General features: G+C 52.1%; 1 protein-coding gene across 1 annotated transcript; it reads right to left on the reverse strand.

Moving 5' to 3' along the window:
• Window positions 1-10,247: 10,247 nt before the first annotated feature.
• On the reverse strand, window positions 10,248-10,454 carry SMIM45 (small integral membrane protein 45). Its single transcript, XM_057741309.1, has one exon. It carries the CDS (start codon window positions 10,452-10,454, stop codon window positions 10,248-10,250), a length of 207 nt encoding a protein of 68 aa, XP_057597292.1.
• Window positions 10,455-19,171: the final 8,717 nt, after the last annotated feature.

Consider the following 19,171-nt stretch of genomic DNA (forward strand, 5'->3'; position numbering starts at 1 on the left):
CAAGGAGAGCCGTGAGTTGAAACACTCTGTGGGCTGGGGGTGGGGGCGGAGAAGGCTGAATAGCACAGGGGAAGAAGCAGTGGGAATGCCTGCACTTGGGCATTCAGAGGGGAGCGGGGTCAAGGACTGGCTGGTGGTCCGCGTGGATGAGCCATTGCCCGAGGGGAGCTCCAGAGCTCCCAGACGGCCAGCTGGTGCACACGGTGGGCTCCGTGTAACCCGCCCTCTGGAACAAAGTTGTTTCTGCTGCTTTCAACACAGCAGGTGGGGTCATGATGCTGGGGGTGGGGCCAAGCCAGGGGCCCTAAAGTCTGGAGCAGGGACTGGGAAGGGAGGACACTGGAGGGGTCTTCATCACCCCTCACGGTGGTGTCCCAGCCCCTCATCCCCCTCCAGTCACATATCTGTCCCCAAGGCTGTCCCCGCCTCATCACCTCCCCACTTGGCATATCCCTGCAGCCCTGCTTTGGGGCCCTTACTCACAACCACACATACCTGGTTACACGCACGTTTACCCTGCCCTTTCCCGCAAACATCTACCCTCAGTGTACACACACACACACACACGCACACACATGCACAGAGCTGGCCAGTGTTCAAGATTTCTGAGATCTATTTGTTCTAACATCCCCAGATCCCTTCCCCTCCCTGAGCCTCCACCCCCCATCGGTCACTTAGTACTATCCTCTCCCCACCCTCAAATACTCACCGACCTTGATCAGAGAACAAGAACGCTCTGGTGGTCCCTGGTCCGGGAAGCTGGCTCTAGTGCCCGGCCCGCACCTCCTCCGTGCCCAGATTCTGGCCGTGGTGACCAGCTCAGGGGCCTCATGCCTCCGGTCCCCTCAGTCTCCAGGCTGTAGTCCCCAGGCCTAGGGCCCAGCTCTCTCCTGACCTGACCCACCAGCTACATCCACAGCCGGGGCTGGGCTCCGGGGCAGGGAGGGGCTGGCTTCCCAGCAGTGGGCGTCGGTGAATGGCAGCTCTGAGCCTCTGGAATCCCAAAGGGCCATGGGAGGCTCGTAACGGCCAGGCTGAGCTGCCCTGGACTCAAGGGCATGTGGGGGGCAGTGCCCTGCTACCCGGCCTCCTCAAATTTGCTCTGTCTCCCACAGACTCTGACCCTGGAGAGATATCTGTGGTAAGAATAGAGACTCCAAATATGGCCACGCTCTGGTGGTCCCAGAGCCAGCCTCGTTTCCGCTCTCCCCCTGCACTGCCTCACACCCTGTTTAGTTCTGTGACCCTCAGACCATCTTGCCCACCCATCTGAGGTCTTTCCTGGAGCAAGCTGGAGTTCCCGGAGACGAAAGCAGGGGCTGTCTGCTTCAACAACTATCCCCTGAGCCCGTGCTCCCTCCAGCTGGACCCAGGACTAAAGCCCTGAGCCTGCGAAGATGACCCTCCCCTGGGCCCGAGGAGACCCACCAGGGCTCCCAGACCCTGGCTCTGACACTGCGGGCTGTCAGCAGACCCTGGCCCTTGGGCTGGGTGCCCTCTTCTGCCTCTCTCCTAGGAATGGTAATGATAGTGGTGGAGATAATAATAGCTACCATTTACTGAACACTTACTACATGCCAGGCACTACATCAGGGCTGGGAAGGAGCCTGCAATCCCTTAGGAAGATGGGAATGTAAACAGATCCTTACAGTAACTATAATACAGTGATGGTGGACATCCTCTGAGCACTCACCCTGAGCTGGGAACTAGGCTAAGCCAAGAACCTGGCATCGCCTTTAATCTTCACCTTGTCACCTGCATTTTGCTGATGAGGACATCGCAGCCCACACAGTGCTGTGTGGTCTGGTCTATTTTCCTGCGTGTCATGCACTTTAGCAAGTGAGCTTCTGGAGCTGGCCGATAGAACTTTCTGCGATAATGGAAATGTTCTATATCTGTGCTGTCCAATGTGCTAGCCACTAGCCACAGGTGGCTACTGAGCACTTAAAAATGTGGCTACAGTGACCAAGAAATGGCACTTTTAATTTTATTTAATTTTAATTTGTGGCTGTCATATTGGACAGCACAGTTCTGAAGGGCCTCTGGGTCCCAGGGCCTGGCGAGCATGAGCCTCATAAGTTTCTGTAGAATGAATGGATGAAAGGAAAAAATGATTGAATGAACGGTGAATGTGTGGACCTAGGAACTTCCCCTCTTCTTATTCATTCTCTCCCCTTCAGGCTTTCTGTTCTCAAACTTGTCTGTGCTCTGGTTACCAGGGCAACCTGCTGGAAGTCCCGGTGGGTGGGGGAGGGGATCTGTCTGAAGTTCTTCCCCTTCTCTCCTTGCTTTGAGGCCTGAGGACAAGCCTGACTCTAGGAAGAGCAGACATGGCTGGGGGAGGGGATGGCACAGCTCTCCCTGGACAGATTGGATGGGGGGGAGACTTTACTACCCACCCGCACTGCATTGCATTATCTTTGAGATGCAGAAACCCCGAGCTGAAGTCAGGGGTCCTGGCTTCTCTCCTGTCTTTGGCAGTGACTCATTGTGCAACTTCTACCAGATCTCTTGCCCATCTGGGCCTCAAGTTGGCTTTTTTAATACGGACCAGATGCCCTCATGTGGCCTCTTGAAGATCAAGAATTCCTCCATCTTGCTGCCTGCCAGGCTACTAGGGCCTTGAGAGCAAGAAATAAGTCTTGTTCATCTCAGTATTCCTGCTGCCCACCTGCCCAGCTCTCTCCTCCAGTGTTGGGGGGCCTGGAGGACACGCCTGCCCAGTAATTACAGGCTTGGGTTCAGCTGCCCTCTAGTGGCCCAAAGTGGCAATGACCTCCTTGGGTCTGTACACTAGTTTTTTTGCCACCGAAGGAAAGATTGACAGTCCTGAAAGTGGCCTCTGAGGACAGACCACCACCCAAGCAAAAAATCATAGTGGTGGCCTCCCAGACAAATGATACAAGCTCTAGAGTCTCAAACCTGGGTTTGTTACAGCTGTGCAATTTTGAACAAGTCACTTAAACTCTGTGAGCTCCAATTTCTTCACCTTTGAAGTCAGAATTACATCAGTCATGATGGGTTAAATCATGTTGCAATAACAAACAATTCCAAAATCCCAGTGACTTATAATAACAAAGATTTATTTCTGATTTCATGCCTCACGCCAGCCCTGGTCTGGGTCCACTGAGGCTCTGCTCCATGTCACCTTCACTCTGGGACCCCGGCTGATAGAGCAGCCACCTTCTGGAACTGTGTGGGTCACTGTGGCAGAAGGCAGGAGAGAGTCTTGAGTCATGCAGTAGCTATTAAGTGCTTTGGCCTGGACTTTTCTGATCACAACTCATTGGCAAGAACGAGTCACATGACCCCAGCCATCACAGGGAAGCAGGGAGGTTACCCCTACCATGTGCAAGAGCTCAAGAGCCAGAGATATTTGGTGAGCACCACTGCTGGTGCATTCGCACGGCTGTGAGGATGCACCATGCCATGAACTCAGTCCACTTCAGCCATTGAAGTTACTGCCTAGTAGCTCTGATTTCCTCTTTTATTTACCCTCGTACATTTTCTGTGTACTTCCACATCGATTCCAGCTGTTTACAGCTGCAGATACAGAGGGAAATGGACTTGCCAAATTTCACATGATGAACCAGTAGCTGGACACCCACGTCTCCAGGCTCCAAATTCTGAGTGCCTGCCCCCACCCCCACACACACACCTGGTGGGGTGGAGGAGGTGGGGCTTTGCCCTCCCAGGGTTCTCTGTAAGGATGTTGACTGACAGTGCGATGGCCTTTTGAGGAGCCCTGTAGCTGCTGTCCTCCTCCCAAAGCTGGTCTCTCAAGCCTTCCCAAGCCCTGCCCGCTTAGCCAGAGTGGAGAGCCGAGGGGGTAGAACAATGAGAAGCCTGTGCCGCCCTCCGGGGCCAGAGTCCGAACATTGCAGCCATTCCTATGCAGGGACCCTGCACATTCCCGCCTCCTGTCCTCCGGTCCTGGGCCCAGCCCAGACACGCCCACCATATCCTGACAGCAACCAGCTGGTGGGAAAGGAAAGATCCCAGGACTCCTCAAAACCTCCCAAAGCATTTTAAAAACCTGCACAACAGCCTGACCCCCAGGAAGCCTCCAAGCCTCTCTAAGGAGATGGGTAGCCCCTGGCAAGGCAAAGAGAGAGGCCCCATTCATCCAACAAGCATGCTTTCAGAGAGGCCCTGCTCAGTGCCAGGGAGGCTGCAGGCTGAGATAAGAAGATGCCATCACTGCTCTCCACAGACACGTGAACAAAATCACAGCACCAGACTAGGGCTGTAATGGGGAAAGCTGCTGGTGGTGTCAGGGAAGTCTTCCTGGAGGAGGTGGCAATTAGGAGGTCATCAGGTTCTCTCCCTGGACCTAGGCCTTACTTGAAACACAACTTTCTGGTTGTTCATGCTCCACTCCCACCACTTACTCGCTGGTATTCTGTGCTGCAACCACACAACACCACTCACAGTTCTCAGAATGGACTGAGTCCTCCCTAGCCTCCATGGCTTTGCACTTGCTGGCTCCTCTTCTCTTTATCGGGAAAACTCTTATTCAGCCTTCAAAACCCAGATCAGTAGTCATATCCTCCTTGATAAACCCCTTCCCTGGGATTCAGTTTTATTTTCAGTTTCTCACATATACTTCTCTTGCTACAATTACAGTGTTATGATTTATTTACATATCCATCTGCCCCTTCCCTTTGTGAGTTCCTTTGATTCAGGGACTATATCTTCTTTGTCTTTGCATTCCTTGTGCCAGACCTAGTGCTGGGGCAGAGCAGGTACGTGACATGCCTCTGTAGGGTTCAGGAGAATAGCTGTATTATGCATAGCATTTATACAGTGCTTTCTTGCCAACCATCTCCTTTGACATTTACCACAACCCAGTGAGGCAGGCAGGGCAGAACTGATATAAAAACAACCAGCTCTCTACAAGAACCTGACATGAGCAGAGCACAATGCCAGGCACTGGCAGGGGTCACTTAGCTGGGCTTTAATTATCTGTGATTCTCCGTGTCTGGCACACAGAAATCCTTGGTGAATTCAGTTGTGTGTCTGAGAGCAGGAAACTTGCCCCCCAAAATGCAATTTATTATTATTTTTTAAATACTTGTTTATGTACTTATTTATTTGGCTGTTCCAGGTCTTAGTCGCGGCACATGGGATCTTCGTTGACACAGGTGGTATTTTCCTTGCAGGAAGATCTTTTTTTTTTTAGTTGCAGCATGCAGGATCCTTTTTTTTTTCAGTTGTGGCATACAGGATCTTTAGTTGCAGCATGCAAACTCTTAGTTGCAGCATGTGGGATCTAGTTCCCTGACCAGGGATTGAACCCAGGCCCCCTGCATCAGGAGTGTGGAGTCTTAGCCCCTGGACCACCAAGGAAGTCACCAAAAAATGCAATTTAAATAAACAGTTTTATAGGATTTACTATTGCCAGGCCCTGACCTCAAGTTGCACCCAGTACAGTTCTCTGGCAGGCCCTGGCAGATGGAAAAATCTGCCTCCATGGGCACTGGCCTGTTTCTATGGGCTCTGCCATCTCGGTCAGCCCTCCCCTTTGTAAAAAATGATGCTGAGGGCACAGTCTACTGTGTTGCTCTTAACATCCCATTTGAGACATTCCTTTTTTAGAATTTAGAAATAGAAAAGTTGTCTTTCATTGAGTCAATCTCTCCCTTCTATCACCTAACAGGAATAAAATGACCTGTGTGTTTCCTCTTTCCCTCTGGCTGCCAGGAAGCTCAGAGACAAGTAGTAGTATTACAGTAGGAGTCAGAGTCAGAATATTTCCGTTCCACCCCTGTGTATATGGCTCCTTCAGCTGAAACCTTCTTGGGTCCTTTATGGGAAGAGCATATATAAATAAACATTTATGTAATAAGTCCTAGGGAGAGCACTGGTAAAGGATCCAGGTTTAAGGGCAAAAGGCTTGGGGAATCCCTTACCCTCTCTGACCCTCAGTCTCCTCCTTGGCAGCCTGGGGTGGGAGGCCCTGCTGCAGCTCTTGGACACAGCCAGCTCTCCTGTGATGAAGACTGGTCACTGCCCAGGCCTCAGGTAGGGTCACGATCAACATCCTCGCTGCTGTGAAGGCTGTGAAACTTGTAGCCTTGAACATCTTCACACTTTAGACCAAATATGCCAGGGCATACCAGAAGACTGTACTGGGAGCAATTTTTATTTTTAAAAAGGAGTCAGAAAAAAGATTTTCGTGTGAAATCTCTGACTTATAAATGTTGCCAATTAATTTGTAGTTTTGCAGGAATTCCCTGGCAGTCCAGTGGTTTGGGCTTGGCACTTTCACTGCCAGGGCCTGGGTTTGATCCCTGGTCAGGGAACTAAGATCCTGCAAGCTTCAAGGTGCAGTCCGAAAAAAAAAAGGCATTTTTTTCAAAACACTCTGGTGTTGGACCTTGGCTCAGCCAGCTAAGCCTAATACATCTTCAATAGAGACTGTCTGATGTGTGCAGGCTAGGGGTGGAGGGCTGGGGGAGCAGTTTTCATCATTTCTTCTGAACCCTGCCTTCCTTCCATAACATCCCAAGAGACCTGACAGTAGGAGTCAAAGTCAGGTTCTGAGATGACCTGAGCCCACATCATGTTGACTGGTCCACATAGGCGCTGCCCCAAGCTGGCCCACACACAGGACCCTGCCCCAGTCTTGGGCGATGAGTTTAAAATGGGCACCTGACCTAGGATGAGCCACAAACCCCTCCCCTGAGATACTTGTGCTTGCAGCCGGAGAGAGAGCTAACTCTCTCCCAGTGGCTAGAGCTGTAAGACATAAATCTTGTCAGCAGTTGCCTGCTGCATTTTCCATGATGGGGGAAGTCGGGGTGGCTAGTGAAGTGGGTATACAGAAACAGGAATAAAAAATGATTTGAGAGGTGGTCCACTGGTTAAGACTCCACGCTTCCGTTGCCGAAGGCACGGGTTCGATTCCTGGTCAGGGAAGTAGGATTTCACAAGCCACATGGCATGGCCAGAAACAAACAAAAAAAGGTTTGAAAAAGAATCCTAAGGGGGTCTGAGTGCTTGGTGCTAGTTGTCCTGAGTCCCTGCGACTTTCCTGTCCTACAGGACAGGGCGCCCCGCTGTCTTTGTGATAACTTCCTCTTCTCACCCCAGCTGGTTTGTCAGGGTTTCTGATGCTTGTAGCCATCAGTCCTAACTTATGCACATGGCTTCTACTTGGGCTCTTTCCAGTTTCCTGATAAACAGGAGCCATACCAAGCTCCTAGTCCTGGCCTCCTGGCTCCCTCCCCGGCTCTACTCACTTGGATTAGCACTGCAGGAACTCGTGAAACCCAGAGCCTCATAATGTAAGAAGTTCATCCCCTCAGGGAAGGGAGCCCAGCACACACTGGGGCTGCCACTGCCAGAGAAAATGAGGCAGTGTGGGACTGGCTACTCAGTGGGTGGTGCTGGTTCCCCTCCATTCTTGTGTGGGGTGATCTGTAAGGCACTGGAAGGGGCCTACCCTCCAGTGGGTCCTCACAGAACCCACCCACCTGCTCAGCTACCTCCGCCACTCCCTGCCTGCCCTGCAAGCCCATACTCAGTGCCCCGACTCACATGCTCACCCAACTCTGAGGGTTCCTGTCCACCCTCCCCACCCCAGACTCCCAGTCCCAAACCAAGGTGCTAGTAACCCCCTGGGTCACGCAGGGTTAGGTCATTTCTCTCCATGCTTGTTTCTTCCTCCGTAAAGCAGTGTTCTCAATCCCTCTTGGTTTTCACCCACCATCCCATTAGGTAACAGCTGCAACCTATCCCCCCCCGCCCCCTCAGACCACGTGATCAGTAGAACCAACTCCATCCCTGGCTCCCGTGGTGGGTGCCAGAGCTGCCTGGCAATCAGGGCACCCCATCCCCTGAGCTCACGAGCCCTGGGGGCTGATGGGAATCGACCCCTGAGGTTTTGCTAGAACAAGATGTGTGCTCTCTCCTGAAATCAAGGCACAAGGGACCTGTGAGCCTGGGACTGCCAGGGCACCTTGCCACCATGTGGAGAAAATCCACCTGAATGAAGCCCACAGGGCTGAGAGAGAGAGAAGGATGGAGAGATGGGGTGACGCGATGACATCCTTGAGCCCCAGAGTCCAGCTGAGCCTTAGTCCAGAACCAAACCTTTTTATTGCAGCTCTTTTCAGTTTGGTCTCTTGTGCCTGTAAGAGTCCTGGGGGGGAGCGCAGGGAAGTTGCCTGGTGTGGGAGGGGGTGTGGGAGAATCTCTGTGAGCTGCAAAATGCTCTGCGGGTCAGAGGTCAGGGCTGTGAGGCTCAGAAACAACAGGGCTGGGCCTAGGGTGAGGCAGGAGAGGTGCCGAGAACTGAATGAGGTGTCCCTCCTACTTCACTCTAACCCAGCTCTGCAAGACAGCCCCCTGCAATTGCCCCAGGGAGGAAGGGCAGCCCCACCTCTCAAGGTGAGAGAAGGCAGCTTTTGCCCTCGCTGACTCCTGAGATGGGGTGTGTGCAGGAGCGAGCCTCGGTCTGGGGTCAGGAGATCCAGTCCAGATCTCAGCCCGTTGCCCTGTGGCCTTGGCAAGCCCCTGTGAAAATGGAGTGGCAGCTGCCTCCATGTGTTCTCCCCCTTTCAAGGAGGGGGACTTTTTAAATGGACACACGCAGCCACCCAGCTCTTCCCAGCCTCCCTTGCAGCTAGGAGTAGCCATGTGGCTAAGTACTACCTGGTGAGGCATAAGGGGTCCAGCCAGCAGGAGTGTCCCTCAAGGGGGCAGGTGGCCCCTTCCTCTCTCCCTCCACCCTGCTCCTCAGGGTTCAGAATAGCCCCCTCAGATGGCACCAACCAGGACAACATCCCTGCAGCAAGAGAGGAGCAACTCAGATCGCTGAACACTGCATGGAACCGGCCACTAGACCAACTCTGGACAGCCTCCCTTTCTCTTGTACCGTGAGATAGAAAGAACATTCTATTTGGTTTAAGGCCCTGCTGTATTGCATCTCTGTGCCTGAATTTATATCCTAACTGGTTCTCTACCCTGGAGATTCCAGTTAGTTAGGGGGGAGGGCACAAGTGCTACTGGTTTCTAATGGACAGGACCCAGAGATGCTCACCACCCTACCACGCACAGGACAGCCCCCCACAACAAAGAATGATCTGGTCCAAAAAGTCAGTAGTGCCACTGCTGAGAAACTGCTCTTTCCTCCTGGAGATGCAGTATTTCTATCACCCAAATGGGGGATATTGAACTCACGTTTTTTAAGAGGACCCAGTGAATGACAGACATGATCCTACATTTAGGAAAGGAGACAGTCCTGCAAAGATAGTCATGGAGTCTTTATTATTGCAGTTTATTAAGATGGAAGCCCCAGAGAAGGGGAGTGAGGCAGGTTGCCAATCTATGTCCAAAAGGAGGTGGTGGTGCTCCACAGAGGAGGAGGGGTCCAGGGTGGGCACAGGGCCCCTGGTGCAGTGCCGGACCAGGAGGGGAGGGCAGGGGCTCCTGCCAGCAGCCTCAGCCTTGGGAAAGGGGAGGGATGAGGAAGTCCAGCCGAGGAAGAGGGCCGGGAACTGCTGCTGGTGGCCCCCACACTGCCCACAAAACTCACCCCATCCCCACTTCCTCTCACTCTGCCTGGGGCACGCCCCTCCCTCTCATACAAACATGCTTCTCCTCCCCTCCCCATGCCTGCCCAGTCCCCCCAAACTTTCTCTAACACACACACACACACACCTCCTTCTTGCCCCTTGCACACCCCATCACACACACATCAGTGCAAAGTCTGGGTCCAGAGTGGTAGAACTGGGCTGGACTAAGCTGACATCCCTCCAAAGGGGGCCCTTTCCTTGGGTCAGCTTTGAAGCCTGGCCCACCAAGCTGCAGGGTCGATAGCACTGGCTGGAGTGGGGAGCTGAGGGTCACCGAGGATCCAGTAGGGAAGTGGGAGATCAGGAGGCTCAGGACAGGCAGGGCAGCTATGCCTGAGCTTGAGTGGAGAGGCAGGAGTGCCCGGCAGCGCAAAGGCACTGGGGGGCGGTGGGTGTCCCCTTAGTTGGGGAGGGCAGGTGTGGGGAGAGCTGGCTTGACCTGGAAAGCAAGCCCTGGGCCACCAGCGGCGACATCTCAAGGCGCCGGGTGCCCCATCTCTCCACAGCCAGGATCCTCCCAGACCCCTCCTCCTGGGAGGAGCCAGGCTGCAGAGGGGTAGCCTGGAGGACGAAGGGTCGTCCTCCTCTGCCCGAGGGTCTCTAGGCTGGGCAGCGTGGGAGAGGGCACCCGGTGCCCGCCCCCCACCGCCACCGGAGCCGATCAACTTAGACCTCGGGGCCCCCGAAGGCCAGGTTGTCGCGGACCATCAGTGTCTTGCGGAGGTCACGGTCCACCAGGGGGCGCTGCATGCGCCACTTGTGCGCCTCCTGCAAGCCGGGCTCGAAGTAGTAGATGCAGGCGCCGAAGCCCACCAGGATGAGGACAGAGATGAACAGGTAAACAGGCACGAACCAATCCAGGAAGTGCGGCATCGCGGCGGCCTTGGCTGCTGAGACACGGTCGGTGAGAGCCAGCAGAGAGGCTGCTTGTCCCACCCACCCTCCTAGAGGGGGACCCGCAAGCTTCACAGAGCCAGGTCAGAGCATCACCTTAGGGATGGGAAGACTGGAGACCCCGGAGAGAGCAGGGCAGTGACCCAGCGGCCTCGGCCCCCCTGACCAAGCACACAGCTGCCCCCACCACGGGGCGCACCCGGCTCCTACTCACCCGTCTACAAGGAAGCTTAGAGCAGAGGGCTGGCCCAGGCTCAGTCCCTCAATAGTATGTGTGCTCTCAGGCAAGATGCCTAAACTCTCTGGGCCTCGGCATGGTCCCCTGCAGAAGGGGACACGAACGGAGCCATGAGGGGATTCAGTGAGGTGACTGAGCCCTCAGAGCACTCAGGAAAGGACAGCTTGGGCCATGCCTCCCGTGAGCCGCCCCTCCCGCCTCTGACTGTGCATTTGCAGAGGCTGCCACTTGCCAGGGCCTCACAGATGAGTGGATCCCCAGCCACGCGCACATCCTGGCCAGGTGTGGCTTGGTGAAAGCGTGGTGAACAGCCACCCATCCCCGGGGGACCTGGTTGATATCAACAGGCTCTGCACAGGCTCCCGAATTCAGGCCCATGCCCCACCTCATAATGAAAAGAGTGTGGACACAGGTACCAGCTCCCAAAGACGTGGGCCTTGGTTTCCACATCCGTGAAATGGGAGTGAAAACAGTACCTAGGTCATAGGGCTGTTGTGACTGTTAAAAGAGTTAATTTACGTAAAATGGTCAGAACCAGTAGTTTGTCCTTATTCTCTGAGCCTCAGTGTCCTTATCGGTAAAATGGGCATAGGATTAGGACCCACTTCTCAAGGTGTCTGTGAATGTTGAACAAGACAATGACTAAAGAGTATTTAGCATCATGCTGCCTGGTGCAGACCTGGCCCTCAGTGAATGTTAGCTATTGCTGTTCCCTGTGCACCAGAGGTGGGGGAAGCAGGTAAGTGGAAGCTAGCAGGTTTAAGGTGCTTCACAAGTGTTACATACACCCAGACTCTTCAGAATGGCCCAAAGATGCCCACATCTGCTCTCTGCCAACCTTCCCAGCCTCATCTCCCACTCATCATAGGGAACCACTTGTCAATCACCTATGTGCATCTGCATGTTATACAGTCTACATTTTTGCATATGCTTTCATTTTCTCTGGAAAGTCCTTTGCATTCATGGTCATGTGGCAAACTCCTATACATACTTCAAAAGCCACACCACAGATTATCTCCTCCAGAAATGGGATAAATTGGGGCCTGTTAAACCCACCCTCAGATAGTTCCTGAGGTGTGAGAAAGTGGTAGAGTAAAAAGCCTCACCTCCGCCTGCCAGGCAGGGAGACAACAGTCAAAATGCAGTCACAGACCTTACAACAGGCCTGTGGGGTAGGTGTTACTGTCCACATACTACAGATGAAACTGAGGCCCAGAGAGGTTCACTAACTTGCCCTGAGTTACCCAAGTGAGAAGTGACAGAGCTGGACTCCAGTCTCCCAGCGATGTTCTAAGGTTTGATGGGGAAAGTTACCTGAACAGAATGAAATGAGCAGAGGCCCACTTTGTCTTCCAGGGAGGGAAGAAAGGGGATGGATGGAATGACCTCCAGGGCAGGCTGAAGAGAAGCCCCAGCTTCTCAGACCTCTGTCTCCAAACTCCAGTTCCTCTCGTCCCTTTACCTCCAGGTGGGTCTACAAGGTGCACTATGACCCCAGAGGAGGGAGAGATGCTGCTTCCCGGTCCTGCATCCACCTGGAACCCCTCCTCTGCTTTACAGGATCCCCATTGGCTGTTCTGAAGCATAATGTCTCAAGGTGCCCTGTTCTATTCATGGAGAAATAAAATGAAGTGTGCTAACGGCCCAAAGTGGGGGTTCGAGTGGTGTCCTTCTAACCCTCTGCCTTTCTGGAGAGCCAAAGAGAGGGTTCAGAATTGCTTGGTATGGCCTGGGTTTAGGGGGAGGTGGAGAAGGGGACCTACAAGCAGAAAGGCTGCTCCAAACTAGCCTGCTGAGGCCAAGTGATTCGTGCCGCTTCCCCTGGCCCCACCCAGGACCCCAGCCTCCTTTGAGTTTAAACATAAGAATGGGGGACTTGGGCAGAGCAGAGGCCATTTCAGCTGCAATGCTGTGGGTCTCCGGAGCAGTGTTCAGGGTCTCCCAACCTCTCCAACCCTGTGAACAAAATCCCGGGCATCCTGGGGCAACTGAGGACCCCAGACCTTCTTCTGGCTTCTCAGAGGACTGGCTTAGCTGAAGCAAAACATTCACTGGCCTCCTGTGTGACCTTGAGCCCCTCCTCACCCTCTCTGAACTTCAAGCATTCCCTGCACAGTGATGAGGTGGGGATGGGGGTTACCAGATGACCTATAAGGAATTTTCTAGCCCCCATTCCAGCTAAAGTCCCATCCAGGACAGTGTGAGGGTTGCAGAGCCCCTCTCCCTGCCTCCCAAGCCATTGGCACCACACGATCCTCCACCCCAACCCCTGTGCCCACAGACCCACCTCAAGCCCTGCAGATGCCTGTTCCGGGGGCTCCGGGCTGAGCGCACCGCCTCCGCCTGAGCAGCTCAGCATCGGCCCATGGACTCAGTCGCAGCTCCTGTCCCCAGAGATGCTGCCATCTGCAGCCGCCCTGGGTGCTGGAAACAGAGAAAGGGCGAGGCCAACGCTCCCCACGGGAGACAGAGTTTCCCAGGCCCAGGGGCTCTGACTGGGCCAGGAGGGGGTGGTCCTAGACTGGCTCCAGCAGCCTGTACCTCTCCCTTCCCATCAAGACCCTTCTCTCTGCCCCCCACCCTCAGGATAGCGGGAGGTGGGACCTGCCTAAGCCAATCAGCAGCCTGGCAGAGCAAGGGCTTTATCCTCTGTTGCCCTGGCAACCAGTCTTCTCTTCAGGATCCCTCGCACTGTGCACGTGGTACAGAGATGACAGGCAGGGCAGGGTTGGATAAATTCGGGATGGATGGGAGCCACCGAGCAGGCTGTGGGCCCCGTGGCTGCTGGGCCTGGAGAGGAAGTGGCCCCGACCAACATAACTAGGAGGATTTGGAGGCTTGTCATCTGAGGGAAGGGAGAGACTGCGGTCCCTAGCATGTGGGTGGGACACAGAAGCAATGACCAGTAGAGCCAATGAGGATCATATGTTATAGAGGGAAGAACCAAGACTGAGAGTCTGGACATATTGGTCCAATGTAACATTTACCAGATGCCAGACACTGCTTTCAGTGCTTCACGTATTTATATTAACTCATTTATTGGTCATCCAAGGTCACATGACAAGAGTCTCAATGCCAGGGTTGGAGCCTTAGCCTGGGCTGCAGGCTCCCTCCTAGGGGCTGCCCCTCCTGGTTCTGCCTTACCAGCCCCAGAGCCCCCCCGGCTGGGATACGGCCTGAGATAGTCATGGCTTCCAGGCACTGAGCCCTCCCCCCACATGCCAGGCCTGGCCCCCCCACATCATTCATTCAGTCCTCCAGCTGGGTGGATGTTGAAACCCAATTTGGGGATGAGGCGGCTTCGGCTCAGAGACATGAAGCTGCTTGTCCTCTCTGTCTTCAGGGTCACTCAGCTTCTCAGTGACAAAGTCAGGGTGCTGGGGCTGGGGGGTGGGGGTAGGGGGTCCACCTCCCAAGCCTGGGTCTTCCCTCCTGTGCTAGAGACAGTGTGTCTGCAAAGTTTCAGGTGCCCAGTGAGCATTCCATAAACAGCAGTGGTTATTGTCTCAGGAGGAGAGAGCAGCCCCAGAGGCCCACAGGGTGGAGAAGAGGCTTCGAGGAACCATCTCCCTGGGGAGTCCATTCCCAGAAACTGAGGATGGCAGGTGGGAAAGGCTATGGGTAAAATGGCTTTGGGACTCTGGGTCCCCTACCCCACTCCATAGACCTCCTGCCAGTTCTGGGACAATCTGAGGGCCCTGCAAGTGTCCTCTCCAGCACATGTGGGCCAAGGGGCATGAGTCTGAGTTTCCAAAGAGATTTTCATTAAGATTTATATAAGGTGCAGGCACTTCCCTGGTGGTCCAGTGGCTAAGACTCTGAGCTCCCAATGCAGGGGGCCTGGGTTTGATCTCTGATCAGGGAGCTAGATCCCGCATGCCACAACTAAGAGTTTGCATGCTGTAACTCAAGATCTTGTGTGCCACAACTAAGACCTGGCACAGCCAAATAAATAAATATATATTTTTAAAAGATATAAGGTACATACAGTAAAATACAAGCCTTAAGGGATGACTGTTTCCCTGTGTTTACACCTTTGCAACCACCACCCAGATCACGTCTAGGGTATTTTCATCATCCCAGACTGTTCACTCCTGCCTTCCCAAATGTACCCACTGATCTGATTTCTGTCACCATAGATTAGTTTTTCCTGTATTAGTATTTCACATCAATGGAATCGCATGGTTTGTGCTCTTTTGTGTCTGACTTCTGTTGTTCAGCGCAGTGCTTATCTCTGCATTGATGATGCTGCCTGTACCAATGACCACAGTGTGCTTATCTGTTCACCGCTGAAGGGCATTTGGGGCGTTTCCAGTACTGAACTATGATGAACAAAGCTGGCAAAGTGCCGTTCAACAGTTTGGAGTGGGAGGACAGGGAGGAGGTGGGGGAGGATGATAAAGGGGCACAGAGAAACTTTTGGAGGTAATGGGTATGTTCATTATAAATTGTGCTGGTGGCTTCCTGGGTGTCAATTTATATCAAAACTTACCAAATGGTACACTTTAAATAGTGTAGCCTATTAAGTGTCAATTACACCATAATAAATCTGTTTTTAAAAGTGATCAATGGCCCTTAGATATTGTTTCAGCCACGTGATTCTTTATTCACACAGAAGTTTATGGGAAGCACAATATGTGATAGAGATAAAGCCAGACTGCTTCTGTTAAATGGTGGGTTGGGGTTTCTGGGCCCCATCAGCTTCCCCTACCCCTCATGGTGCCCCTGAGGCATCTCCCCAGGGTTCCGCAGAAGTCAGTTTGAAAAACACAGGCCCAGAGGGTCTCCGATGGCCCTGCCAGTTCTGGGTGTTGATGATACAAGAAGCTCCAGGCCTGGGTCTGGGCTTCCTGCCAGTCTCTACCCTTCGTCACAGCCTGGATCTTACACATAACCATTTTCTATCACACTACCTATGCAACAAGCACCACCTCACCTGATGCCTCAGTTAACAGCCACCTCCCAGCAAAGTGTAGCAGGAGCTCCCCAAAGAGCCTTACTGCAACTTCCTCTGGGCTCCAGCTGCTTCCAGGGTGGCTATCACCTATTGTGCTGCCTTTGGCTGTTGTTATCTGCCCATCCACCGCTGAAAACGCCATCAAGCAGGGATTACACCTCTGAGCCTGGGTCACTGTGTCCAGCACGAGGCCGGGCCCAAGGCAGGCACGCAGCACAGGTTGACTGAATGGGTCTCAGCTCAGCCCCTCCTGGAACGTGCTGAGCAGGGTCCAGTCTTTCCATGACTCTCTAAGGGCCTCAGTCACCTGGCCCTCGATCACCTCTCTAGCTTCAGCTCCTTCACTCCTCACCCCTGCCCTCCCCGCTTCAGCCCTGGCCTCCTTGCTGCCCCTCAAAAGTGTCAGGAATGCTCCCCACTTGAGATCTTAGCACTTGCTGCTCCTTTGCTCTTCTCTATATTTATTTGTTTATTTTTAAAGATTTATTTATTATTTATTTATTTATTGGCTGTGTTGGGTCTTCGTTGCTGTGTGCGGGCTTTCTCTAGTTGTGGTGAGCAGCGGCTACTCTTCGTTGCAATGCCTGGGCATCTCATTTCAGTGGCTTCTCGTTTCGGTGGCTTCTCTTGTTGCAGAGCACAGGCTCTAGGTGTGTGGGCTCAGTAGTTGTGGCGCACAGGCTTAGTTGCTTTGTGGCATGTGGGATCTTCCCGGACCAGGGATCGAACCCGTGTCCCCTGCATTGGCAGGCGGATTCTTAACCACAGTGCCACTAGGGAAGTCCCGTCTTCTTCACTATATTTAATTGGCTCCTCTCTCACCGCATTCAGACATATGCCCAAACATCACCTCCTCAGTGAGGCTTCCGCTGACCTAAAGTAGCTCTTCCTACCCATCACGTTCTATCCCCCAGTCCACCTTACCTTATTTTCCTAGTACTTACTATTACCTGTCAGGGAGTCCCCTCCATGCCCCGTGCCATGGGGAATCAAAGCTCCCTCTGTGCTGGGGCAGGGGCTCCGTGAAGCCATGTACTTTCTGCTCTTTCTAAGCAAGGTATAACTAGTTTGGTCTGCAGTGAGAAGGATTTAGGTTAGACAGGAAGTATGCCTCTGTTCTCCCAGATGTCACAGCAATGAGCACACTGTGTGATCACAGTCCGACTCCCCCATCACACTGAGTTGGTCAGTAATGTCTGATTCATCTGTGTTCCCAGGGTGGGGCATTGGGTCTGCCCTAGGAAATGAACAAATGAATCACTGCTGAGAATAAACGAATGGATGTAAATCCATTCATTCAACAAATATTTATTGAGCAACTACTAATGTACCATAAAGTGCTGGACATATAAACTGACAAAATCTTTACCCTCATGTATCTTAGGGTCTACTTGGAGAGATAAACAATGAGCAGCTAATTATATAACTGTCGGGAGAAACAATCTGCCGTGGGCTCTGAGTCCCTGCAGGTTCTTGCCCGGCATGCTAAGAAAGCAAGGCCCCGAAAGCTCTTTACCCAGGCCATTTCTCAGAGTTGTGTTTGCAGCAAGCAACCTTGAGGGATGAGGTCAACATCTCCCCTCAGAAAAAGAACAGGCGTGCCTACCACTCACTGTAAAAGCAGTGTGTTCCTCTCCTATAATGCCATCCGTGAGGCATACGGGCAAACATGATGGGTCCTTTGCAGGGCTTGGGGGACATGGGGAAATAACACAAACAAACATAAGTCCCACCTACTGCTTTTGCCATGAGCAATAACATCCTTTGTCCCTTACCCAGCAGTTTCACGTCTTCTGCAGCATCCATGAAGAGGTAACAGACTATTACTGAACAGTAATAAACGGTCACAGTTTATTAGTTTGTAAGATCTCAGATGCTGCACAGTTCTAGTCAATATGTGAAGTGCTACTGAGAAAACTGAGCAGAAATGGGGAAAGAGGGATTATGGCAGGGCTTGGTATTTTAGATAGGTTCGTTAAAGAAAGTCCCCTCTGATGACACTGCAGAGAAACATGAATAAAGTTAGGAAACAAGCCATGTGACCATTTGGGAGAAGAGCATTTCTGCCAGAGGGAACCACAGGGGCAGGGGTCCTAGAGCAGGTGTTAGAGGGAGAAGGGCAGAAAATGGGGCCAGAGCACACAGAGCCTCAAAGGCCACCTAAGGCATTTGCAATGTACTCTGGGTGACAGGGGAACTGGCGGTGGGTTTTGACCAGAGAAGTGGCCTGCCCTGATTTCCCTTTTAAAAGGATGACTCCAATCGCTGTGTGGAGAATAGCCAGTACTCCTGGAGACCAGCGTGGAAGCAGAGGGCCAGTGAGAAGGCTGTTATAATAGACCTAGTGAGAGATGACATTGGCTTCTCCTGGTGATGGGGTGGAGGTGCCGAGAAATGGTAGGCTTCTGCATGCATTTTAAGAATAGAATTCTTCAATATATGCAAATCAATCAATGTGATACACCATATTAACAAATTGAAGGATAAAACCCACATGATCATCTCAATAGATGCAGAAAACGTTTTTGACCAAATTCAACACCCATTTATGATAAAATCTCTCCAGAAGGTGGGCATAGAGGGAACCTACCTCAACATAATAAAGGACATATACTACAAACACACAGCCAACATCATTCTCAATGGTGAAAAACTGCAAGCATTCCCTTTAAGTTCAGGAACAAGACAAGGATGTCCACTCTTGCCACTCCTATTCAACATAGTTTTGGAAGTCCTTGCCACAGCAATCAGAGAAGAAAAAGAAATAAAAGGAATCCAAATTGGAAAAGAAGTAAAATTGTTACTGCTCGCAGATGACATGATACTATACATAGAAAATCCTAAAGATGCCTCCAGAAAACTACTTGAGCTAATCAACGAATTTGGTAAAGTTGCAGGGTACAAAATTAACACACAGAAATCTCTTGCATTTGTATACACTAACAATGAAAGATCAGGAAGAGAAATTAAGGAAACAATCCCATTCACCATTGCAACAAAAAGAATAAAATACCTAGGAATAAACCTAAGTAAGGAGGTAAAAGACCTGTACTCAGAAAACTATAAGACACTCGTGAAAGAAATCAAAGACGACACAAACCGATGGAGAGATATATACCATGTTCTTAGATTGGAAGAATCGACATTGTGAAAATGACTATACTACCCAAAGCAATTTACAGATTCAATGCAATCCCTATCAAATTACCAATGGCATTTTTCACAGAACTAGAAGAAGAAATTTTATGATTTGTATGGAAATGCAAAAGACCCTGAACAGCCAAAGCAATCTCGAGAAGGAAAGACGGAGTTGGTGGAATCAGGTTTCCTGACTTCAAACTATATTACCAGGCTACAGTGATCAAGACAGTATGGTACTGGCACAAAAACAGAAATATAGGTCACATTGTGGCTTTGACTTGCATTTCCCTGATGATTAGTGATGTTGAGCATCTTTTCATGTGTTTGTTGGCCATCTGTATGTCTTCTTTGGAGAAATGT

The sequence above is a fragment of the Hippopotamus amphibius genome, chromosome 7, assembly GCF_030028045.1.
Source record: "Hippopotamus amphibius kiboko isolate mHipAmp2 chromosome 7, mHipAmp2.hap2, whole genome shotgun sequence".
NCBI classification, from domain to species: Eukaryota; Metazoa; Chordata; class Mammalia; order Artiodactyla; family Hippopotamidae; genus Hippopotamus; species Hippopotamus amphibius.

What these genes read in the sequence shown, in the direction of transcription:
- SMIM45 (XM_057741309.1), bottom strand. Translation starts at nt 10,454, where the DNA reads ATGCCGCACTTCCTGGATTGGTTCGTGCCTGTTTACCTGTTCATCTCT.